We start from the raw sequence: 27,074 nt of genomic DNA, 5'->3' as shown, positions 1-27,074 counted from the left end.
ATTTGTTGAAGTTGCGCGAGTGACTGGTGAACACTACATCAACTAAGGAAACCTGTTTTTTATCTCTGCCAGGCAATTTGGTCACATGTGTGTGTCTGTCCACGGCTAATCTCAAACTACTAGACCTATCAGCCTAAAATTTTTTGTTCACAGTCATGACTGTATGATCGAGAACCTCTTGTGGTTGTGATGATTAAAAACTTTCGAATTTAAGGTATTTAGAAAAGGGAAGACTCGCTATCCCTGTGTTTTGGTTTAATGAGTGACCATGTTAACTAGTGACTTAAGTCACAGCAGCTGTTTAAAACATGAACAGAGCATATAGTGTCCTCTAAAAGCCTTTAATTTAATTTAATACATTTTAAATACACACTTATCCATGTTTAATATCTACGCTAACCATTTACGTAAGCTAAATTGTGCTCCACAAGAATCATTCACCTATCGTAACGTTTCTTATAATGTCGGGAAACAAACCACAACTGGCAGTGCAGCTGTATTTTATGTCATTATCTTCAATCGGGCCGGCGTGGTGGCACAGTGGTTAGTGCAGTCGCCTCACAGCGAGAAGGTCCTAGGTTCAAACCCCAGGGTAGTCCAGCCTTGGGGGTCATCCTGGGTTGTCCTCTGTGTGGACTTTGCATGTTCTCCTCGTGTCTGTGTGGGTTTTCTCCATGTGCTCTGGTTTCCTCCCACAGTCCAAAGACATGTAGGTCGGGTGAATCAGCCATACTAAATTGTCCCTAGGTGTGTGTGTGTGTGTGTGTGTGTGTGTGTGTGTGTGTGTGTGTGTGTGTGTGTGTGTGTGTGTGTGTCGGCCCTGTGATGGACTTTTGGCCTGTTCAGGGTGTTTCCCCACCTGCTGCCTAATGACTGCTGGGATAGACTCCTGCATTCCGCGACCCTAATTTAGCATAAGCAGCTTGGATAATGGATGGACCCTCAATCGGAAATGGACCCATATTCAGTCATTTAACCTGTAACGTTATAATGTCAAATTCCTCATTAAACGCTAGCTGCTCTGCTAATCTATGCCCCCCCCCCCACATTAAAAGTAAGTTCAAGATATGTGAATGCTCTTGTTGGCAACACCATTTAATTTACATAATGCAGGACAAAAAGGACCAGATAGATACTGTATTGAATAGTCAATACAAGACAATTTAAGGCTTTCAGACTTTTCAGCAGCTGCTGTCACCACAACAGCCACGGAAGCACTCGGCTGGAAGTCACCAGAACACAGCCACTAGTTAAACCGAAACACATGCAAGAAAGCAGTCACATGTTTACTGCAGTCAAACAGTGTCTCCAGCTCAGACAAACTTGCTGGGGGCTTAGTCCAATCAGGCTGCGGCTCATTTGTTAACAGCGTCGCCGAACCAGTCGAGGACTCTGCTATTTCATCTACCCCCAGGCTGGTCCTGCCCACGTTAGTTAACCCTTAACTAGTTGTAGTTGAGACCTGTTTGAAGAGACTTGATCGATGGTATTGGGTGAAAATAATACACTACCGTTCAAAAGTTTGGGATCACCCAAACAATTTTGTGTTTTCCATGAAAAGTCACACTTATTCACCACCATATGTTGTGAAATGAATAGAAAATAGAGTCAAGACATTGACAAGGTTAGAAATAATGATTTGTATTTGAAATAAGATTTTTTTTACATCAAACTTTGCTTTCGTCAAAGAATCCTCCATTTGCAGCAATTACAGCATTGCAGACCTTTGGCATTCTAGCTGTTAATTTGTTGAGGTAATCTGGAGAAATTGCACCCCACGCTTCCAGAAGCAGCTCCCACAAGTTGGATTGGTTGGATGGGCACTTCTTTGAGCAGATTGAGTTTCTGGAGCATCACATTTGTGGGGTCAATTAAACGCTCAAAATGGCCAGAAAAAGAGAACTTTCATCTGAAACTCGACAGTCTATTCTTGTTCTTAGAAATGAAGGCTATTCCATGCGAGAAATTGCTAAGAAATTGAAGATTTCCTACACCGGTGTGTACTACTCCCTTCAGAGGACAGCACAAACAGGCTCTAACCAGAGTAGAAAAAGAAGTGGGAGGCCGCGTTGCACAACTGAGCAAGAAGATAAGTACATTAGAGTCTCTAGTTTGAGAAACAGACGCCTCACAGGTCCCCAACTGGCATCTTCATTAAATAGTACCTGTTAGAGCCTGTTTGTGCTGTCCTCTGAAGGGAGTAGTACACACCGGTGTAGGAAATCTTCAATTTCTTAGCAATTTCTCGCATGGAATAGCCTTCATTTCTAAGAACAAGAATAGACTGTCGAGTTTCAGATGAAAGTTCTCTTTTTCTGGCCATTTTGAGCGTTTAATTGACTCCACAAATGTGATGCTCCAGAAACTCAATCTGCTCAAAGAAGTGCCCATCCAACCAATCCAACTTGTGGGAGCTGCTTCTGGAAGCGTGGGGTGCAATTTCTCCAGATTACCTCAACAAATTAACAGCTAGAATGCCAAAGGTCTGCAATGCTGTAATTGCTGCAAATGGAGGATTCTTTGACGAAAGCAAAGTTTGATGTAAAAAAAATCTTATTCCAAATACAAATCATTATTTCTAACCTTGTCAATGTCTTGACTCTATTTTCTATTCATTTCACAACATATGGTGGTGAATAAGTGTGACTTTTCATGGAAAGCACGAAATTGTTTGGGTGATCCCAAACTTTTGAACGGTAGTGTATATATCCCCCACAATTAAATTGACTACTCGACTACTTTTTAGGAATAGTTAACGACTACTGTTGGTCCACTTCATTCAAACATCAAGCCTACTGCTAAAAACTAGCAGTAGGTCCCATATTACCCCTATTCTTGCAAGCCTCCATTGGCTTCCCGTAAGATTCAGAATAATCTATAAGATCTTATTGATTACATTTAAAGCACTGCATGATCTTTCCCCTGGTTTCATTTCTGATCTTCTCATTCCACTTCCCGACCACTCCGATCCTCAAACCTCAGTCTTTTATCCATCCCCAACTCCAAATGCAAAACAAAAGGTGACCGTGCCTTTGCAGTTTTAGCCCCAAGCCTTTGGAATAATCTTCCCAATCCATTAAATTTGCTGAATCTTTGGACTGTTTTAAGTGGCTTCAAAAAACCCCATCTTTTTGGGCAAGCCTTTTTATAGATCCCCATCCCTGCCTTCTGTTTTTGTTCATTTTTAGCTTGGTCTGTTACTCCCTGTGCCATGTTTATATTAATTCAATTTATTTTACTCATATTTTTCTGATTGCGTGTAAAGCACTTTATAACTGTGTTTTTAAATGCAGCAGTCATGAATGCCCTATCGTATAGGGTTAAAATAAGTACATTTCATTAGAATAATACAGACTTATCAGTTAAGAAATAAAGAATAATGGTAATCCAAGTATCGTAAATCAGATTTTCATACCGGATCAGTTGAGGCCCGGGTTACCAATGACAGCCACCGGTAGTGTTTGCCAGCAGGGTGCCAGTGGAAACTATGCTACTGTTAGGTGAAGGAGAGGTGGAAGGCATGTCCAGAGACAATGGGAGAATCGGAACGGTAGGAGTGTGGCGGTGAGAGTCGGAACTTTAAATGTTGGCGCTATGACTGGTAAAGGGAGAGAGCTGGCTGATATGATGTGATGTGGGTGCGAAGAGAGGAGGTGTGGTATTGTATGAGGAAGTCGGGAGTGGCAGAGAAGTATGTAGGAGTGGTGCAGGATATGTATGAGGGCAGTGTGGCAGTGATGAGGTATGCAACTGGAATGACAGTTGGGTTCAAGGTGCAGGTCGGATTACATCAAGGATCGGCTCTGAGCCCTTTCTTGTTTGCAATGGTGATAGACAGGTTGATGGTCGAGATCAAGCATGAGTCTCCGTGGACTGTTGACGTTCGCAGATGACATTGTGATCTGTAGTGAGAGTAGGGTGCAGGTTGAGGAGAGCCTGGAGAGGTGGAGGTATCCACTGGAGAGAAAAGGAATGAAAGTCAGGAGGAGCAAGACGGAATACATATGCGTTAATGAGAGGGAGGACAGCAGAATGGTGAGGATGTAAGGAGTAGAGGTGACAAAGGCATATGAGTTTAAATACTTGGGCTCAACTGTGCGGAAGAGAGGTGAAGAAGAGAGTGCAGGTAGGGTGGAATGGGTGGAGAAGAGTGTCAGGAGTTATTTGCGACAGAAGGGTACCAGTAGGAGTGAAAGGGAAGGTTTTACAAGATGGTGGTGAGACAAGCTATGTTGTATGGTTTCGAGAAAGTGGTACTAATGAAAAGACAGGAGGCGGAGCTGGAAGTGGCAGAGTTGAAGATGTTAAGATTTTCATGGGGGTGATGAAGAAGGACAGGATTAGGAACAAGTATATTAGAGGGACAGCTCAGGTTGGATGGTTTGGAGACAAAGCAAGAGAGTTAAAATTTGGGATGGTTTGGACATGTGCGGAGGAGAGATGCTGGGTATATTGGGGGAAGGATGCTGAATATGGAGCTGCCAGGGAAGAGGAAAAGAGGAAGGCCAAAGAGGAGGTTTATGGATGTGGTGAGGGAGGACATGCAGGTGGCTGACATGACAGAGGAAGATGCAGAAGACAAAAAGAGATGGAAACGGATGATCTGCAGTGGCGACCCCTAACAGGAGCAGCCGAAAGTAGTAGTAGTAGTAGTAGTAGGTGATTTAATTATCATGCTTTTCAGTCAATACAGATCAACACAGTAACACAAGTGCACACAGCTTACTCTGGAAGGTCTTTGCTGAAGACTGCTGATTGAGTTACTTTCAGAATAAAGCAAACAATAAAGCAGGGATGGGTAACTTTGATGATAGAGAGGGCCACAATAATGTTACCCTCACTACCAGAGGGCCAGATTGTGACTGTGCACTTCCACCAGTGGGATACTGTTATCTCATCACTCAGTTAACTAATTATAACTAGATGTCTGTGAATGTTCTCATTCATCCAGGTCATGGTTATCCAAAGGAGTTGAATCAAGTGCAACTGGACTGGTATATATCCGTGAAGACGTTTTGCCTCTCATCCAAGAGGCTTCCTCAGTTTGTGCCTTTCTGACTAGACCAAGCTTGTCTGACTGGCTGGTGATGAGACTCAGTATTTAAGAACTGAACAACAACAGTTGTTAAGAACAACAGTTTGCCCTTCTTGGACTGTGACGTCCACATTGGGGAAGACAGGAGCCTCCACATTGGGGTTTACAGGAAACCTACACACACAGACCAATATCTACTTTTCAACTCACACCACCCGCTGGAACACAAACTGAGCATCATCAGAACTTTGCAACACAGAGCTGACAGTGTGCCCAGCAGCACTCAGGCCCAATGAGAAGAACACGAACACCTGAGGGGAGCTTTAAAAACCTGCGGCTACCCCAGTTGGACCTTGGTGAAAACTGCAACACGTTCCAAAAAGACCAACCAGGTGAGCGATGAGGAGAAAAGGAACAGAAGGAATAGCACAGTCATCCCATATGTTTCTGGGGTCTCCGAGAAACTCAGGAGAATTTTCAACAAACACTGCATCCCGGTATACTTCAAACCCAGCAACACACTCCAACAAAGACTGGTTCATCCCAAAGACCGTGTACCACACACCCGGAAAAGCAATCTGGTGTATGCCGTACAATGCAATGAGGATTGCACTGACCTATACATAGGAGAAACCAAACAACCACTACACAAACGGATGGCCCAACACAGAAGACCAAACTCCTCAGGACAAGACTCAGCAGTCTATCTACACCTAAAGGAGAAGACACATTCCTTCGAGGACAGCAACGTACACATTTTGAACAGAGAAGATAGATGGTTTGAAAGAGGGGTGAAGGAAGCCATCTATGCGAAACTGGAAAAACCATCCCTCAACAGAGGAGGAGGTCTGCGACACCACCTATCTCCCACTTACAATGCCGTCCTTTCATCTCTACCCAGGAGACTCAAGAAGCCTAGCCTCCAAGAACAACAGTCGCTCACTAACGACTCCAACGACTCTCATGACCACTGAACAATGAAGTCGAAATTATCAACCCCAACGACCGTCGCTGTTAAACAAATCCAAATCAATAGTTCCGATGGCGACGGGCGCGGCTGGACATCGGAGCACAGGAGAGCCACGCATATCAATAGCTCCGATAACGACGGGCGCGGCCATAACATCAGTACACAAAAGAGCCACGCATATCTATGGCTCTGTTAGCGACGGGCATTGGTAAACATCTGATCACAAAGAGGCACGCATATCAGTAGCTCTGACAACGACTCGGAGGATAAATTAGTCCATGGGCCAGACGATATTTCGGTACACTCAAGGTGGCAAAACTTACTTATAATTTTTGAAAGGATCCATGTCTGTAGATGATATTTTGGTATGATAACCATTCCTGAGTGGCAGCTGTATCACAGTTATCAGCTCATGAAGTTAACCACCCGCTAAACTAAATTGCATTTTAGACGCTGGTGCATATCCTGGTTTAGCCTCACGGTCAGGACATTTTTCAATGTTCTATAATATTGTCTTTGGTATCATTTTAAAGGGGACCTTCTTAGCTTTCATTCAAGCCCTGTTGTGGATATTTCTCACAAATATAGAGGTCACTTGAGCTCTTCAACCCGTCAATAACACACATCTTTCTGCAATTTTCGCCTAAACTATATACTTTCTTTTAGCCCTGTGGCATCTAGGAATATCAGGGACACAAAACACAAAAACTGGAATACTCACAGGACTGTAAAGATTCAGAAAATGTATAATATACCCATACTATTTCATTGTGTGAGGTGATTGTGAGCCTTAAATGAGAACTAGACCAAAGCCAGTTAGGTCACAAACTGGTCTCTATACATTTGTTTAAATACACAATCAAAATACATGATAAAAAGGAATACCATAGTGAGGTAATGAACTATTTTAATATTTTAAACAACATTGACATTTACATATACTTAGTCAATGATACGTGTAATCCCATATCATTAGTGGGTATATGTAATGGTAATCGGTAGGGTAATGGGTATATGTGAATATGGTTACATTATTGTTATCAAGCTCTGGGTAACCAAGTCCAGAATCAACTTCCTGTGCATCAATAGACTACTACCACAGTAATACCATCAGAATCATCACACTGTCATTCATCAAACTGCTCGTTTCTCTCATCATCTGACTCCCCAAGTTCAAAGTCCAGTTCTGGACCATCCTGCTGTTTTTGGTTACTGCAGGTCTGTAACCTGCACATGTCTGTGCATGGAAGTCCATTTGACAGGCACATGCAGCTTGGCATTTTGCATGAATGCACACACTTGCATGTTAGCATTTCCAAGACCACATCTGGTGCAGGTGGGGAGCGCACCCAGTAAATGGCCAGCTTGCCTTCATCGTCTGTCCATCCATACTCAGTAGGGCTTGGCACCACAGGGTTAGCCTGCAGACAGCACTTCCATATTGCTGCCTGATAGTTGGCTCGTTGAACATGCATAAAGAGACAGTCTCTACATGGTGGCAGCTGGCTGGACTCAACCTCTCCCCTTTTGGTGCAGAAGAGCTGGTAACGCAGTTTGTTCACCTCAGCAGTGCTGCTATTAGCAACATACATCCGACAGGTGAACTGCTCAATTTTCTGGAACAGCTCATCACTCACATTCCATGTCTGTCCCAGTTGACTAAAAGTCTCTTGGCAGGAAGTGTGCTTTCTCACTATCTTCAGGGCATTCAGCTTCCCTCGACCAGCGAATGCACTGACAGTGTCGCAGCCTGTGAAGGCATGTAAGCCAATTAGGCTGTCACAGATGCTGTCTCCAAGTGAACTTGCCAGTTTGGTGATGTCGACAAACCGTGTGCGGTTCTGAGTCCCACACTTCTGGTAGATGGGACAGGTGATGTCCTTCTGGAAGCCAAGACAAAGCACCATGACATCGGTGTCCTCAGCTGTGATGATAACTGACTTTGAGCCTGCATTTGCTGCATGCAATGCATGCAGGAGCAGACGGGTGTCAGCTTCTTCATGTGTGGAGTGCAGTTCTGCTGCTTCCTCACACCCATCTTCTGTCAACTTGTAGCAGGTTTCCTCACAGGTCATGTACAACACCTTGCCATGCAGCATAGCTCTGTATCGTGGGAGTTTCCACTCTTCCACCAGAAACTTGATGAGACTGGTCTTGTTGGAGGAACTGCACAGAAATGTTCTCCACTGCTGGACGTGGTGTCCCCCTGCAAGATTCTTGTACTGGAGAGTGATGTCTCCACCCCGGTTCAGTCGTTCAGCATCTTTAATCGAAGTCTGGTGATAGACATCAAAAACAACATCAATCCTCCCACTCTGTGCTCCCTCATGGAGGACCTGGGTCAAGGCTGACTCTGCCACCTGTGCAAAGGTTTTGTTGTTGCCATTCATTTTTTTGGACCAGGCTCATCCCATCAATGATGGAAGTAGATGGGATTGGGATGTCTTCTGCAGGAGATACATTCTTTTCAAGCTCTCTGGCAAGTGCAGCCTTGTTTGTTTTTCGTAAGGACCCATCAGCATTTGCCAGTGCCCATGGTAGTGGGCCCAATGGGTAGGCAAGGACATCCTTCAGATTCACCTTCCTGCTTTCAGCCACCAGGATCATGTGACTGAAAAGGTTTCTATCTGCCTTCAGAACCACATCCTGTGCTTTCTTTCCATGAGCTTGTTTTGTGCTGACATTGGAGAATGTTTTCAGACTTTGCTTGGTCATCTTCTCGTGGAATTTCACAGGTGGTGGGTCTGCATCTAACCTTGTTTGCTGGAATGCTTGGTAGGCCTCTTCTCCTTTCTCAAGAGCTCTCAAGAGATCTATGGTCACATCAGGTGGAGCCATGTTGCCAGTGGAGAGGCTAACCAAATCAGTCTCATCAGGGGACATATGATTGAGCCAGTTATTCTCCATAAGGTCCATGAGAGACTGGACATCTGCTTCATCTCTCTTGATCCTTGGACTCTGTAGATCTGGATGAGACCATTTGCACCTGCCTTGACCTGTCAGGTCTCTCAGCTGTCTGTGGTACATGCTTCTATACTCAGCTGTGAGATAATATTTGGTCACAGCTCCTGGCTTCAAGCTGAATCCCTTTGTCCCTCCAGCTGTTTGGGTGTCTTTGTTCACCGTTTCTTCTATAGCTTGGTCAACAGGGATTCGGCCAAAGGGATTGGTGGAGCCCAGTTGGACTGAGAAGCCTCCTTCCATGAATTCTGTGTACACATCTGGGTTTGTGATGGGCAGCTCAGACATCTGGGCGTAGTAGTAGGGGAGGTAGCGTGCATAATTCATCCTGTCATAAGCAAAGCACCATGGGATCATTGCTCGAATGCTAGCCAAGTGTAGCATCCAGTCTCCCTCTCTGGATGCTCGGATGAGCCCCAACAAGATTTCAACCATGTCCAAATAGGACATCCAGAAGTTCGAGAGGCTGCCGTTTCCACCTCTAAGGAACTCACGGTAGACTTCAAATAGATCCATGATGCGTGTACAAGAGCTGTTCTCGAGGACCTCCTTCAAAGCATGTTGTGAGACTTCTTTCCCAAGGCTGTCAATGGTCTTCAGTGTCTCATTCAGGTGAACCATGTCATTCCTGTGAGTTTCTTCCAACCAGGACAGGAAACCATTCAAGGTCAGTCGCATGAGAGCCTCATACAGGAGCTTGTGTAGTCGCACTGCCCTGTTGTACTTGCGGCCATCCATAACACCAGCAATTGAGCCTTCTGCAATCATGCCAGACTCAATGCAGAGGTCTTTGAGTCCAGCATCTTGGAAATGCTTTCCTATTATTGCCAGCAGTGTGCAGATGGTGTGGAATACCCCAAGCCTAACGATGATATCATGGAACTTGTCATGGTGTTTCCATGTGATCTCGACAGCCTTCGCATACAGGGCTTGGTCAAAGACACAGACAATCTTCCTCAGGCCTAAGCACTGCATGATGCTCAGTGACTGGTTAAGCACCTCGTTGACAGTAGACATTTGTGTCGCTGGAGCATTGATGGTAGGCAGATAGCCTATATTGTCGGGGATGACCGTCATCTCTCCTCGAGTCAGGATGTTGAAGCCTGTCCAGCTGCTGACTGACTGTTCTTCTTGTTGTGACATGCGTGCTAGGACCCAAAGAAGGTTTTTCTCTCTGGCAAGCTTAGTATTGGCTGCAGTATCGGCATCTGACTTTTTGCTTTGTGGTGGCCCTACCCGTTGTCCAGCATTGTAAGTTGGTAACATTGGTGGGGGTCCATCAATGCTTCTCTTCTTTGTTTTGGGAACAGTGGGCATGGGTTGGACAGGAAGTGGGTTGACTGGCTTTGCTTGCACAGCAATCCCATTGACTCTGTGAGATGTTCCCTCACCACTGACAGTTTCTTCAAGACGGTCGATATTGTCCCAGGCTAAAGTTGTGAATATGCCAGGATGGATGTTAGCTGGAAGGGCAATGCCACTCCCTGATGATGAGAGTTTTTGGAGACACAGGGCAGTGTTGATCTCTTCCATCTGTGAATAGGACACACTGTGACCAAGTCGGTTGAGGATGTTTATCAACTCTACATTTCCTGTCAACGATTTGACACTGAATGGCAGAACAATGTGCTTGGAAGGCTTGGTATTTCCACATGTCACTGCATATACTATGTCATGGCCAAATGACTGCAGAAGGCACTGCACTCTCTGGGATGCATGATCAGGATCATTTGAGCCTGTGAGTAGAGAGTACAGGAAGATAATGAGCGACTCTGGAATGGTAGGACATTCTGCTTCTGGTTTGACTTCAGGCGGCCAGGTTTGAGGAACATCTTGACTTTTAATGTCTGCTCTCAATTTGATGGCTGCTTTGGCTATAACATCTTGTGCACTGACACTTTTCAGGGTCTGTAGCTCCCTTTTGAGAGACTGATTTTCTTTGGCAAGTTCCCTCATGGACAAGTTATCGGGATAGAGGAGGAATTTTCCTTTCTCATCAGGGAATATCTGCAAGGCTCCAGCAAACTCACTCTCCAGGTTTCGCCTTATGTGCTTCTTGGTTGATTCCTTGACTTGGGCAATGCCTTGGGAGTTCATTGAAGCTACCAGTCTAGAAGAGAGATCAGTCATTGTCATCACTTGAGGATTGCCAAAAAGCTCCATCCTGATGAAGAGGAACAGCTCATTGTATGCCTTATTCACAGCAGCTTCATACTGGGCTGCAGCATCATCATCTTCATTGCTGGCAACCTCTCCTTTGGAAACCTCTTCTTTGGTGTAAAGTCTATAGCATGACCTGTGGTAGTGCCCTTCAGCTGCTACAAGGTCTCTACTCACAATGGCAAGGATTCTGCTGTCCCTTTTCTTTGTGGCTGCACTCCTGATCTTTGCATCAGCTCGCAGTTCTCGACACTGCACCAGTACTTCTCTCGTATTCTGTCTCTTGGAATATTTGCTGTTTTTCTGACAAAATATGCACTCTGCATCATAAGTCCTAGATGTACTTGGAGCATGTCGAGCTACTCTCTTAGATTGTTTCTCTTCAGCAGAGACACAACTTTTCTTTTCTTTTGCAAGGAGGCCATCAAGAATTTGCTTCATAGTGAAGATACTGCGACACTTTCTGTGGTAGTAGATTGCTGGAATCTGTCCCTCAGGAATGTCTTTTGCCAGTTTCAAAACTGGTGCATGATTTCGTATCTGAGCTGCCCTGAGCAGAGTTCTCCATGAGTCGACACTTTGTAGTGAAACCAGCTTATCTGTATCATCAGAACAGTGGATAATGCACTCCACCCGTGGGCGCTTTGGTATTGGGTAAAAACTTGCTTGTTCACCAGTGGCCATATTCAGTCAGTTTTCACCTGCCACATACAAACAAATACATGTAACTTAGGTGTATGAACACTACTAAAACAAAGTTTACTTTGCTTCACCAGCATCATATTACCATTATTTATCTTACATAGCCACAAATAGATACATTACCTAGTTGCTATGCAACAGCTGTATTTTGTCCACATGAGGCCGCTAAAATCAACACAAGATGAAAGTTCCTCGTAGCCACTTTAACTAATCATATTAACATATACATTAAAAGAACATGCTAACATTATGGGAAATTAGCTTACAATCTTCTCCAGAGTGAGACAAGAAGATAGATACCAGTTTCCTCTATATGTGTTTAGTAGAAAGCTATCTGGCTGCACGTTAGCCTAGCTTAGCACAATGAATGGAAGTACACAGTACTGGTTATCCTTGGTTGTTGGACAACTAAGAACTGTCCCAGAGTTTAAGCTAGGCTAATCAGTACCAGGGGTGTTGAAATGCTATATTTGTAAAAATCTGGGCAAATACACAATCGTGAGAGGCACAGAAACAGGTTTCCTGAAAGAAAAATGAAATAGCTGCTCATTTGGAAAGGTTATCATGTATTATTTTACTTCTGTTAGTGTACCAAATAAAATGGCACCAGTGAAGTTGTGTCACCTTGGGTGATATCGATATCTGGTCTGACCCATGGACTAACTGGCTTTGGTCTAGTTAGTTTCTTAGTAATAATGCCCTTCTAATTTAAGGTTCACAATCACCTCACACAATGAAATAGTATGGGTATATTATACATTTCCTGAATCTTTACAGTCCTGTGAGTATTCCAGTTTTTGTGTTTTGTGTCCCTGATAGTCCTAGATGTCACAGGGCTAAAAGAAAGTATATAGTTTAGGCGAACATTGCAGAAAGATGTGTGTTATTGATGGGTTGAAGAGCTCAAGTGACCTCTATATTTGTGAGAAATATCCACAACAGGGCTTGAATGAAAGCTAAGAAGGTCCCCTTTAAAATGATACCAAAGACAATATTATAGAACATTGAAAAATGTCCTGACCATGAGGCTAAACCAGGATATGCACCAGCATCTAAAATGCAATTTACTTTAGGGGGTGGTTAACTTCATGAGCTGATAACTGTGATACAGCTGCCACTCAGGAATGGTTATCATACCAAAATATCATCTACAGACATGGATCCTTTCAAAAATTATAAGTAAGTTTTGCCACCTTGAGTGTACCGAAATAGGAAATTTTGGGCTCTGGCCCATGGACTAAATACTGAGTCTCATCACCAGCCAGTCAGACTAGCTTGGTCTAGTCAGAAAGGCACGATCTGAGGAAGCCTCTTGGATGAGAGGCGAAACGTCTTCATGGATATATACCAGTTCAGTTGCACTTGATTCAACTCCTTTGGATAATTATAGCTACTAATTTAATGAAAATGTTAAAATATATACAGGTAATCAAAGTTTATTATGCCAGCATTTCTATTTAATGATCTTAACACAAACAAAATGTCCACATTCCTGAGTGATATACCATTATTTCAGTGCAGTGGGGTCTCAAAAATCATCATTCAATAATGGTACAAAAGTTAACATTCACCCTGAGTTGCAACAACTAATCTTCATGTTTGTAGTGCATCTTTACTCTGCCCTCCCATTCCGTGATGTTTCACATAAACATGCATTTCGCTCAAAATAGTAAATGGTAGATGTACTGCATTTTATACAACGCTTTTCTAGTCTACCGACCACTGGAAGTGCTTTTTAACAATGTATGCCTCACATGTAGAGGTGGCTTTGGTAAAAGGCTCTGCTGTTGGTGTATTTTTCCTTTGAGGTCAGCGATGATGGGGCCCTGGCACCTCCGGTGTACATGCCATATTTGTCTTTGTGCGTGGTATTATAGTGGCGACTCAAGCTGAAATCAGGCTTCATGGCTGATTTTGTTTCCAGGCACGCTAAACACATAGGTTTGCCTCTGAATTCTGTAAAAAGATATTCTGTTTCCCATCTTGCCAGGAAGACACGGTTCTCTAGATCGTTTTTTTTTTTTTTTGTGCTGTTTATTGTCATTGTGGAAGAGGCCCACCGAGACGAGACCATGTGCAAACAGTTGCTTGGCTACAGGCCTCGTGTTTTGAAGGAGTGCCCTCTATCAGAGGACAGTATAAATACTTTTGGGAGCCGGTTCAAATGTGGTCATATGGCCTGCTTGCTTCCAACACCTGTGAAACCAACAATTTATTGATATTTGGAAATTGAGCCACGGACCGTACTGAGTGCGGACAGGGGCCAAATGCAGCCCGCGGGCGCCAGTTGCCCATGTCTGCAATAAAGGAACCAGCTTTTCCTCTACCTCAAATACAAACCTGTGGATAGCAGAGTATTTCTTTGTGCGTTCATATTTCTTCTTTTTATCCATCCAGGGAAGGTTACTGAGCCCCATGCACTTTTCCAGCACCAGCCTGATTCACATTCACAAAGTTTCACACATCGAAATTACTCAGTCATTTCTCATTTGGGACCTGCCACCAATTATATGAGAGCCAAAAAGCCCAAATAAATCAAAATCAGTTAAGTTACACCAACTGACATTTAGCTTCAGAGCACAATACGATCACAGACTTTGTACTTCATATAGCAGATATTGAGATGGCATTCTACCTCAGGTGCTGAAAAAGAAGATGAGAAATTGGTACCCATTTGCCTTGGTAAATTATTTATCCGTACCCCGTGATAGTTCAAAGGTTAAATAAAAGGGTTCAATTCTGGGGGAGGGGTCCTTTCAAGTAGGCTTCCTTAAGTCCTGAAAACTTAACCAACTGCAGGATGTTGTGAGTGATGTAGTAAATGATGTAAACATTCTTTTTTCTTTTTTGGACCACCAGGATCAGAAACCTGGGAGCTGAGATATGCCTGATTGAAGATCTAATGGATCCCAGTCTTCAGCACGGAGAACTGGGAATGATGTTTACCACACTGAAAGTAGGAATACACAACTGCTTTCTTGCACGCTTGCACAGTTTTAACACACAGTTATGCCACAGATACATACTATGTATAGACATACACACATGTGTACATTCCTAACACATACACACAGGCACATACATGTACGTAAATGAAATGGTGATGAGACATACACACACATAATTAAAAAAAAATGTGTGCCTTCAACAAACTCTCACATATACAAGGATGTACAGAAGGGCATTACTCACACAAAACACACACATACTTTTTTACATACACCAGTGATTTAAAAGAGGAGTCATTCCCCAAGTTGGAAACATTTTCAAACCATTAATTCATTCATTCATTCATTCATTTATTCCTTAGTTTGTTGCAGTCTTATTCAAATGTGTCTTTGTACCTCTCTTGCAGGCCTGCTATTTCCACATCCAACATGAGAAGACAGCGTAGGGCGCAGTATGTAGGCACCCACATAGGACTCACGTAACCAGGAAATTGCTACTGACAGGCAACAAACACCAACTTACAGGGAGTGGGGCCTCTCTTTTCATGCCCCCCCCACCTCGGAGCTTCCCACTACAACCACACCTTCTACTGCTGAGCAGTTGTATTGTAGAGGGTTGACGTGCCTTGCTTAATGGTACCTCTGGTTCTTCATAAGGGAGGGGTGGGCATTACTTTTTCACCCATGACAAACTAAGGATCATGAGGGAATATGAATTTACATTGATGATGTATATTGCCACCAGCCATTAGATTATTTATTGACTCTTTGACCAGTCTGGTACTGGGAAGCAGACTGCTCAAACCAGTATCCAGTGTAAAGCAAATTTACTTCAAATATTTAAAAATACTTATATATTTATTGAAAATCATTTGTTAACAAATCCCCTGACAGTTGATTTAATCGAGTGTATTAACCCATCATGTCCTGAACTTTACCCCGTTAAAAGGGCACTTACATAGATGTGCATTTGTCCCCTGCTGCAGTTACCTTTACTATCCAGCGGCTCAACTCGACAGATTCACTATGGTGAAACAGTGTTTAGTACAGGGGTGTGTACCAGTCTACAATGTAGCTAGACAACTGTACAAAATTTAGCCAAGTCTATACATTTCTCTGATTGTACAATATTTTAAAACTATTTTTGAAATTAAATGATTTCTCTTATAACAAGGGAGCATGGGTAACCCCTTTAAGAAACCCTCAGGTGCACTTTGTAAACCGCTGCTGTAGAGTATCGACAAGTACTTCATGATAAACTCTCTCACACACAGTATGCTTAAAAGGCTGTATCGAGACAAAAATTGCAATTGCTATTAATCACATGCTATTATTGTGTACCTGTGATGACTTATGGGAAGTTATTACCCGGTTGATCCACAGGAATAAAACTACTGTAAACTAAAGGTATTATCTACTTTTTAAAGTTTCTCCTCCTTCTGTCGGTCATTTGACTAGACACGCCAGTCAGAAGGAACTGCAGATCATCTGGATCATCAGTTTAATTTGTAAGGGAACGTGGGACATGTTGAAACGATGGCCTAAGTGTGGCCAGCCGTATTTGTAAGGGACTTGGGGTCTTCAGCTGTAGTAAACTTTACTAACGGAGTGAACGAATACCATTAACTGTATAGATTGTTTTGCCAGGGCCAACTCTTTAGATCATCTTATAGCCTCAAGCAAACACACTAGACTTTTTCCTGAAGAATTTTTATGTAATATAATCAAGTATCAATGATTTTGTCAAAGAGCAGTTTTTTATGTTGAAGTATTTAAAGTTGCACAAAATGAATAAAACCTTCTACCCAGAGACATATTTAAAGGAACATTTCACCACTTTTATGTGGGTGTCCAATCGGTGTTGACGGCAAATGTTGTTGATTGAAGCAATAAATCCCTCGTTTCGTGTTAAATTGACCGATGAGTTCTGCTGGTCGCGGAGCCGTGCCAGCAGTGCCTGCATGTACCAGGATGCATTGCGTGCAAACTTCTGACACCCAACTCCCACAACTCCTTCCAAAACCCAGCTTTTGGCTTTGTGTACAAAGAACAACGTCTAAAATCTTCACTCTTCAATCAGAAAACTGAAAAATGACATCAACTGAATTGGATTATTTTTATCGAAAACAAACATGCCTTGACCATATGCACGCCCTGAACATATACTGTACTGTAACGTAGCAGCTATTATAAACACAAAACACAGTGGTCATTGTAATCGACTCTGTGCACAACTGTAGTCCACTGACTTCCGGTTTCTACTGAAGCGGTCATACCAGTTTCCTGTTTGGTGGCGTGTGCCATTGACAGTGGCATATTTTTCGTCATGCCTGCAAGATTTACCATGGATTAATGTCAACGACATGCACAGAATTGTCGACAAACTTTCACCTGCACCTACCAGCAAACGGGTGAAAAGTTTCAAGTTGTACATGTCAAGTTATGTCCACAATTATGACGATGAGCGGACGGACGGACGGACAGACCGATGGACCTGTGGACGTAACTTGATATGTACAACTTCCATTTCCTACTGCAGTAGAAACCGGAAGTTCGTGGATGACAGTTATGCACAAAGGTGGAAAGCCGGATGTGGGTATGTGTCCTGGTCGCTGCACTAGCGCCTCCTCTGGTCAGTCGGGGCGCCTGTTGGGAGGGGGAGCTAATACAAAAGTGTTCATTTATTTGTGGATGAGCTATTATCTTAAATAAACCAGCGATAAAGCATATTAGAAGGAAATGTGTTTACTTGTATGTATCATCAAGACTGTGGCTTTAAAGCATTGCACTCTGGGAAGAAAAATATGTTTCAATTTCTAACAAACGTGCTGTCTTGAACTTGATTGTTCATAGCTTGCAGTCACAGAAGTGTACTAATGTGACCTCCAAACACTTCACTGTTTGAAAAAAGGCCTACTTTGTATAGTTGTGTGTGTTAATTCCCAACCATATGCACTTGTGTACACTAAAGCAAAAGTCTGGACACCAGTATTTAACTGTTTACGTTAAGGTACATGTAGCCTAACCCATGAAGCTTGTAGTAGCTGCTTTCTTATGGCATCGCACAACTATGCAATGATATATCTTAATTCATTTCTAGATGTTTATATTTTACTAAGTCCTTTTTTGCTTCTGGATATCAGTATTAAATCTAGATGTGTGTGTGTGTGTGTGTGTGTGTGTGTGTGTGTGTGTGTGTGTGTGTGTGTGCGTGCGTGCGTGCGTGCGTGCGTGCGTGCGTGCGTGCGTGCGTGCGTGCGTGCGTGCGTGCTCGCGTTTACAGAAATCAAGGTGGATGGGGGAAGCATTTCATCCATCGTTGTTAGCGCTGCATTGTTTATCCTAGTTAGTTTTTAAGAGTAACAAACTGGATGTGTGCCAGTACCACCAGGATGTGTAGCCAGATGGGACCATTTAAAGATGTGCGGCATTCCCTTTGTTTATATCTAAATAATGAAAGGAAAATTCAGGCATTTTGTGTTTAATGCTTAGGTGGTTTGTTTGACAAAGGGTGGTCCAGATGAAACTGGATATTATGTTTTGGTTTCATGTAAAACACCAAACTAACATTAAAGAATAGTAAAGTTGGGCGTCCGGGTAGTGTAGTGGTCTATTCCATTGCCTACCAGCACGGGGATCTCCGGTTTGAATCCCCGTGTTTCCAGCTTGGTCAGGTGTCCCTACATACACAATTGGCCGTGTCTGCGGGTGGGAAGCCGGATGTGAGTATGTGTCTTGGTTGCTGCACTAGCGCCTCCTCTGGTCAGTCGGGACGCCTGTTGGGGGAGGGAGGGGGAATAGTGTTATCCTCCCACGCTATGTCCCCCTGGTGAAACTCCTCACTGTCCGGTGAAAAGAAGCGGCTGGCGACTCCACATGTATCGGAGGAGGCATGTGGTAGTCTGCAGACCTCCCCGGATCAACAGAGGGGGTGGAGCGGCGACCGGGATGGCTCGGAAGAGTGGGGTAATTGGCCAAGTACAATTCAGAGAAAAAGGGGATATATATATATATATATATATATATATATAAGAATAGTAAAGTTCTTTAATGTTTGTTTGCTTTTTTTACACAGTAAATAGGAAAGCTGAAGCAATACATTTAGAGGACATTATACTTGTTCTGACCTCTAAAAGTACAAAAGTCCAGGGGCCTCATGTATCAATCGTTGCTATGGGCAAATTTGTTCTTACACACCCATGGAATGTTTTAGCCGTCAGGATTGTCTGAGAGGGAGTAGCAAAGCATGATGGTTATTTGTAATTCCTTCTTCCTAACATCTATTGTCTACCTCTTGCAACGAGCGATCACCCAGGCCTGCAAAGACGTCAGTGTTAACCAATCGGTGTCTAAATTCAGGGGTTACCCAGGTTCTACACTGGTCTGTGAGACAAACTTCAGGGCTAAAAAATCCCATGAGGCCCCAGCTCCGAGGAACTACTGCAGTACGGAGTGCTATGCATACATTAGTAAGCTTGCTGGCCCGGACCATAGCTTAACAACAGCCGATGTGTTTCTTACCTTGATGTCAGCGATATGATTTTAATATGTAGCTACTGGATGGAAACTTTAAACTTTCAAGTTCATCTCAGTCCATGAGCGCCTGTGGAATTAGTTTGAAATGCTGACAGTCTTGTGTCCCATGTAACTACAGCTCATGCTAAATAAACGGGACTTAGTACAGCAACCACGACAATTCTCTTAACTTCTGCTGTGTAAACACAGTCAAGGCTCTCCAAGTCTAGAGGTGCTGGACTGAAACACTTGGATTACACTTGATATTGATTAATATCAGAGGAGGAATTAAAACAGACTCCCCCCACAAAACTTTGACTTATCTCAGCCTACGGTATAAATGTAACAGACAAGTGAAGCACTGGTATTGATCGATTTGATCCCAGGAATAGAAAAGGTCGGACCGGTATGACACTGGTGAATTTGGGTTGAAAAGGGCTAAAGATAGTACTTACTGATTCATGTTGATGTAAGCCCTAGCTAATGTGTCAGTTTTATTGTTTGGCTTGTTTTGTTTTGTTGTGTTTTTCCTGCTGTACTTTGAATCACACCGCTTTTCGAAGCGTTTTAGTCGCCATGGAAACGTGCTGTGCTCTGTAATGATGTCATGGGGTGGCACAGTGGCGCAGTGGTTAGCGCTGTCGCCTCACAGCAAGAATGTCCTGGGTTCGAACCCCGGGGTTGTCCAACCTTGGGGGTCATCCCAGGTCATCCTCTGTGTGGAGTTTGCATGTTCTCCCTGTGTCTGCGGTGGGTTTTCTCTGGGTGCTCCGGAGTCCTCCGCCATCATAAAACACATGCATGTTAGGGTTAATACTCCTGTCTGTGCCCCTGACTGAGGCATGGCAAGACGAGGTGGAGTTGGTCCCCGGGTGCTTCACGACGGCTGCCCACTGCTGCTAGCTACACAGCTAGGATGGGTCACATGCAGAGCGTAATTTCCCTACAGAGATCATTAAAGTATATCAACATTTAAAAAAATCCGTTCTCTACAAATCATTCCTCAGAGTTTGTTAATCTTTTTGCCATTTGGTGTCTGTTCCCCTGCAATGTATTGTGTTATGGAGGTAACATCTGCCCCAGGACTCGCACCACCTGACTGTGTAAGTACTTCATAATAATTAACGATAACCTGAAAACAGCACCCAATCACCAGATTACAAACCTCAAAACTCTTCACTGCTTCACTTCTCTTCTGTTTTACAGTACTAATGTTAGCAAAATACTTCATGCTTTTGTGTATCGGCTCAAGTACTGACACGTGTAAGTAGCTTTTATTTTTTCAAAATGGATATAAAGGGTTTTGCTTTGCAACCTTCATGGGAAACGGAAAGTTAATCAAGTTTAGGTGCCTTTCTCTGTCAAACGTGCGAGACAGACGGTTTAACAGCATTTTGAACGTTAACGAAATACGAACAAAACGGGACATCTTTTCTGTTCCCTACAGTTTCTGGCCTCACTCTTCTAATTCAGTATCTAAAGAAAGAAATGGATGAGAATGATTTGTGGAATGAGGAGACTTATGAATATAAAGACAGGAAATATTACGAAGGATCGCTCTAATCCATAGATGGTCTTGAATCTTGACTGTTGTGCTGTACAAATACGCCGTGGCATTGCCCGGCGTATTTGTCATTTAAATCCACAACTAATAATATATTGGTTGTATAGTGATGGTGATCTTGGGTACTGGAATTGCACATGACTTGACGTGCACCCTTGGCGTTGGTACGTTGCTACTGAATGCAAGATGGCTGGAGGCTGGTACAACAATATGTTTAAGTGCTGACGCTTTTGTAAGATGCTTTGGATAAAACTGTCTGCTAAATGAGAAAATGTAAATGGAGGTGGCAAAAGGGTTTTAAAATAAATGATGGAATTTGGAAAATGTCTCCTGTTTGAGCTTGCTTTGTTGAGCAAAGTAGAGAACGTGTTTAAGCTCTTGACTCGGGGCTTTATAGAGGCTACCTAACAGAAAAATATGATTAAAATTGATTAAAATATGATTGTGTGTGTGTGCGTGTGCGTGTGTCTGCGCATGAGAGAGAGAGTGTGTGACAGGATGTGGATTAAGTGTGGTGATTAGTGACCCAGAGAGTGACCTCTGTCCTACTACTGACAACCCCCATCTCCTTTTCTGGGCCCTTAATTTCCTTAACTCTCTCTTTCTCACTCTATTTGTCTATGCATCTACACACACACATACACACATACACACTTCCTCCTCACCCTTACACCCCCCCCCCCAGAACAATCAGTGCTAATCTCTGTGAACCTGACCCAGAGACCACTACCCAGTAAAATCCCACGACAGGCACACACACACACATGCACACTTAAAAACACATGTACACACGCACACATATACACACACACACACACACATATACACACATGCACACCAGGAAGCACATAAGTCATTGATCTGTAGAATAAATGTGATATCTTCCAATGTACCTTTTTCAGTCTCATTAAGAGGTGCAAAGTTTTTGCTCCTAAATACCCCCTTAACCCATTTCTAAGTTGTGGGGAGGCCAGCAGCCTACCCCATAAAGCACTGGGCAGAAGGCGAGAAGATGCAGTCGCACATGAATTGGTGTTTTGGGCACACAAAATCGATCATTCACCGTTCATACTTATGGGCTATTTCAGGTCTCCCATCCCCCTGACCAGGAGTACCCAGAGAAACCCTCATGGATATGGGAGAGCACGCCAATGCCACATTAAAGGTCTAGTATCAAACCCAGGACCTTCTTTGCCTGGACACAGTATGGCTGTGAACGAGCTTTTGGCATTTCAGTTACAATACAGTCTCTCAAGCCATGCAGCCGCCCTGCCTCACCCTCCCCCAGGTTTTGAGTTGATATGAATCCAGTGAGAGAGCAAATACACAACACTCAAAGCTATGACCCAGTATATCTGTCGTGGATGATGGTTCTGTCTTTGTGGCCCTTCACAGAGGCTAGGCCCGGGTATCACGAGATTTCGTGTCATAGTCAGGAAATGTAATCTATGAAATTGTGCTGGGGGACACGATGTCACTGAAATTTTCTTGTCCGGCACCACGAAGTTGTATCCAATGCATTCCTGTGGGCCAAGTTTTTCTTGCACGAGTCACGTTATCAAGATGCTGGCTCTGGCTGGTCTGGCCTCCCGGGAGAACGCCGGCCACTTACATATATTTGAAAACACAAAAAAACTACCCTAAACCTAACTGTTATTTATCCACATATCAGACAGCAGAAATGACATGACTGCTCAGTAACCGTTGGACTAACTACAAGATATAACCCTAACCCTAACCGCTGTAGTTTTTGTGTTTTCAAATATATGTAAGTGATCGGCATTCTCCCGGGAGGCCAGACCAGCCAGAGCCAGCATCTTGATAACGTGACTCGTGCAAGAAAAACTTGGCCCATAGGAATGCATTGGATACAACTTGGTGGTGCTGGACAAGAACATTTCCGTGACATCGTGTCCCCCAGCACGATTTCATAGATTAAATTTCCTGACTATGACACGAAATCTCGTGATACCCTGTTGCATAAAGACGTACATCTCCGCTGTGAGCCTCTCAGGTTTCCAACACTCATGACCACAACACATACTGAAGGAAGGTATAGCTCGCCACTCTCCTTGAGAAAAGATGATTGTATACTTCTGGACACTACACTTTCACAACAGCCTAAACATAAAAACCTTGCATTAGAAATATTAAGTACTCGTGATATGCTCCACAAATATATTTGAAAGATGGCACATCAAGACAATAGATCTTTGTTATTTGTGTGGTCAGGGCCGCCCATACGGGGAAAAAGGGGGAAGTTTTCTGGGGCCCAGCCACTGGGGGAGGGGGGGCATGGAGGCCAGCAATAATTATCTTCTTCTTTCAGCTTGTTCCCTGTTTCTCAGGGATCGCCTCAGTGGATTTAACAGTTTCCATCGGTATCCTGTGAGGGCACAGCACCAATGGCAGTCATTGTTAACCCGGGCCTCAAACGATCCAGAAGTGAGCCTTGACCAATCTGGTATGGTCTTGTCAATCCACGTACTGATTTGGCAAAATTTTACGTCGGATGTCCTTCCTGACACAACCACTAGCCCTATGGACGGGGGCACAGGTAAGCGCTGGATGCCGTCCCAGTATTCATGGACATGCGCCCATGCCTGTCGCCAAAATATAAATATAAGCGCGGAAAATGCCAAACCCTAACTGTCACTGGGTGTGACCTGGCTAAACGGATGGACTTTGAAGACATTATGAAGGACTTTGCGCCCAGTAAGATGAGGGAGATGGCTGTATAAGAGGCAAAGATGACGCCATAAAGTAGTACATTGTATTTTCTACTAAGAAATGTGTGGTGTAAGTGTAGCAGATCTTCGTTGACCTATGTGTGATTATGTGTGTCAAAAAGTTCTACCGTGTGTGTGTGTATGTGTGTGTGTGTGTGTGCCTATGCAGCCCCTGTTACTGGATAAGTCTCTCAGTTTACACGTGTTTAGCAGGAGAGAGAGAGCACGCGCATGCATTGATATGAGTAAAACAGATGGGGGGCGGGGGCAGCCATTTCTATGTATGGTTTCTCTTGGGGGGGGGGGGGCAGCCATTTCTGTGTGTGGTTTCTCTTCAACCGGTCAGTGTTTCTCTTTCATTGTATAAGTTGGTTTCGTCTCACTGCCAGCAATGCTGTCATAGGAAAAGCAGACCACACATACATGTGTATACGCACACGCATGCACACACACACATGCACACGGGCATGCACACACACACTTGAACAGCTGGTTAAAGCTGGCTTCTTGGGGACCCAGATGTTGCTTTATAACTACTACAGTTGGATTTAATACGGCATTACTACTGTTGTTGTTGTTGTTGTGTGTCTGTCTGCCTGTCTGTGTGTTTTGCCCTTTTAACATTTTATTGTCTGCCTCCCCAGCCAGTTTGCAACTGTGTTTGCCCATGTGTGTGTGTGTGTGGAAGCTAAAAGCAGTGAAGAGTTAAGAAGCTTTGTGATGTGTACCCGTTGAAGTGCTCTGACACAGAGAGAGAGAGAGAGAGAGAGAGAGAGAGAGAGAGAGAGAGAGAGAGAGAGAGAGAGCCTGAGTGATAGAGCAATACAAAGAGAGAGTCACAGAGAGATTGTGAAAGTTAAAAATAAATAAATCGATGAACAAGTAGAAAGTGATACAAAGGCAGATTGGCTGGAAGTCGGAGGTAGAAAAAATTAAGTAATATAGAGTGATAAAGGAAATAAACAGAGCGAGACAAAGACAGTGAGAGAGAGCGAGAGTCAAAATGAGAAAGTGAGGGAGATGGAAAGGGAGATTGAGTGGTTGGTGGATTAAGTCGGGTTAGAGGGGATTACCGTGTGTTTTTGCTTGGTAGTAAAATCACAGACAAGTCAGTCGCCATTAGCTCGCTTACCCAGGCGGCACATTAAGATCATTACTTCACACCGGGGTTTCTAGATAGCCATCGTAAATAAAAGTACTTGTACATGAAATATTACTGCCATACTGGAGGGGAGCGCAGAGCGTGGAGGAGGAGGAGGTAAGACAGGTTTCTTTATCACTCTGGGCTATGTTGGCTTGTCTTACTTGTGTTGTTTGTATGGTTGAGCGTGTGCATGTGTGTGTGTGTCTGTGTGTGTGTCTGTGTCTGTGTCTGTGTGTGCTCACGTGCAAATGTGGCCTTTGTAGAAGTCGAGCATTGTACTGCACGATAGCAGACAAACTACTGATGCAATTATTTTGTTCAAGAGGTGATAACTAGTATATAGTATTACCCTTTCGTGGATGTTGGCATGTCTTCTGTTGTTCCTGCTCTATCCAGAAGAGCCTGATAAGAGCGCCACCATAGCGGTATAGCATATAAATATAATTTACAGTATTGTTTTCTCCTCTCCCTGACCACCTCTACTTTTCTTTCTCCACCGTTTGTTTTAACAAGCCTCTTTTTGGTCATTTTATTTAGGCTATGGATACTCAAGTACTAAGAAAGTTTTAACATTTTAGCCATTTACATTACATTGTCATTAATTCACTCTGTAGCTGCATCAAAAACCGGCTTCATTGCATATAACTGGATGTTATTATAGCCTACGTAGTTGCATGTGACTGGATGTAGTTTTACATGTTTATGCATAAAAAAAACCCTACTTGATATATGACACAAATCCTATATATTCTTGTTTTAGTGTTTACTTTTAATATTTAACTTTTTTGACTGATGGCACTTCTTACTGTGTAAATAACCTCATTATCAGGCCTTTGAGTGTCAAAGTGAGCAATGCATCAAGTTAAAATCTGGGCATATAAACAATTCCTCAGCAAATGAAATAGTTTCTGATTTTGGTTCAAGTTCTAGGTAAGTTTCTGAATTTTTGGGACAGAACCCTTAACAAATGATGGTCCTATGCTCCGCCAACCCACTCTTAAGTTAACGTTGCTATCTTAGTCATTTTACCATTCTCCAATGTTGGCGATGCCCATACCATTTAGCCATGCAGCTACCACAAGTAATAACTGATCATTACTGAAGGTCAGGACACATTTATTCAAGAAGACAATAGCAAGATCTTCGGTTTGCCATAGAACGATACATACGTGTATGTAATACATACGGTGTAAGAATATATTAATGGATCACTGACAGCAGCACAATGAAGAGAAAGACTGAGGCTAACTAATTAAGCTTGCAACAAAAATGTGGAAAAAATGTGATAGTGTCGCTGCCAGTTGAATAATTGCCTTTCACTTATGTAGTTATGAAAAGTGGGTGTCTGTTTAATAGTAGTACTTACTCCATACCTGGCACTGGAACCTGGCTAATCTAATCCTGCTGCAATTTGTGCTGGTAGAAAACTGAGTACTGCAACAGTTCTATCTTAGTTCTAGCACCCAATATGGAATAGGTTATTTAGAATGTAGTTCCTCATCTCATCATCAGCTGCTTCTCCGGGGTCGGCTCGCGGGGGCAGTAAGCTAAGTAGGGCACTCCAGATATCCCTTTCCCCAGCGTTTTCCCCAGGCCAGATTGGACATGTAGTCCCTCCAGCGAGTTCTAGGTCTACCCTGGGGTCTCCTCCCAGTTGGACGTGCCCGGAAAACCTCCAAAGGAAGGCACCCAGGAGACATCCAAATCAGATGCCTGAACCACCTCAACTGGCTCCTTTCAATGCAAAGGAGCAGCGTCTCTACTCCGAGCTCCCACCACATGGCCGAGCTCCTCACCCTATCTCTAAAGCTAAGCCCAGACACCCTGTGGAGGAACTAATTTCAGCTGCTTGTATCCGTGATCTCACCCTTTCAGTCGCTACCCAAAGCTCATAACCATAGGTGAGGGTTGGAGCAAAGATTGACTGGTAAATTGAGAGCTTTGCCTTCCGGCTCAGCTCCCTCTTCACCACAATGGTCCGGTACAATGTCCGCATTACTGATGATGCTGCACCAATCCACTTGTCAATCTCCTGCTCCGTCCTATCCTCACTTGTGAACAAGACCCCGAGATACTTGAACTCCTTCACTTGAGGCAACGACTTATCCCCAACCTGGAGGGAGCAATCCACTATTTTCCGGTAGGTAACCATGGCCTCAGACTTGGAGGTGCTGATGCTCATCTTGACCATTTCACACTCAACTGCAAACCGCCCCAGCGTACACTGGAAACCGCATTCCGATGAAGCGAACAAAACCACAGTATCTGCAAAGAGCAGAGATGCAATTCTGAGGTTCCTAAAATGGACACACTCCTCACCTTGGCTGTACCTTGAGGTCCTGTCCA

General features: G+C 43.7%; 1 protein-coding gene across 3 annotated transcripts in view; it reads left to right on the top strand.

Annotated features, from left to right (window-relative positions):
* LOC130120445 (alsin-like) overlaps positions 1 to 17,502 on the top strand; it is a 70,705-nt gene extending 53,203 nt beyond the window's left edge. For all 3 annotated transcript variants that reach the window (XM_056288986.1, XM_056288987.1, XM_056288985.1), the window contains exons 40-41: positions 14,688 to 14,784; positions 15,184 to 17,502. In XM_056288986.1, coding sequence (XP_056144961.1) covers positions 14,688 to 14,784; positions 15,184 to 15,222 — 136 coding nt within the window. In that variant the 3' untranslated portion in view covers positions 15,223 to 17,502. The remainder of the gene's footprint in view (positions 1 to 14,687; positions 14,785 to 15,183) is intronic.
* The last annotated feature ends 9,572 nt before the right edge of the window (positions 17,503 to 27,074 follow it).

This window comes from Lampris incognitus, chromosome 11, assembly GCF_029633865.1.
Source record: "Lampris incognitus isolate fLamInc1 chromosome 11, fLamInc1.hap2, whole genome shotgun sequence".
NCBI classification, from domain to species: Eukaryota; Metazoa; Chordata; class Actinopteri; order Lampriformes; family Lampridae; genus Lampris; species Lampris incognitus.
Note: the sequence above shows the minus strand (reverse complement) of the source record. Positions and strands in the feature narration are given on the sequence as shown.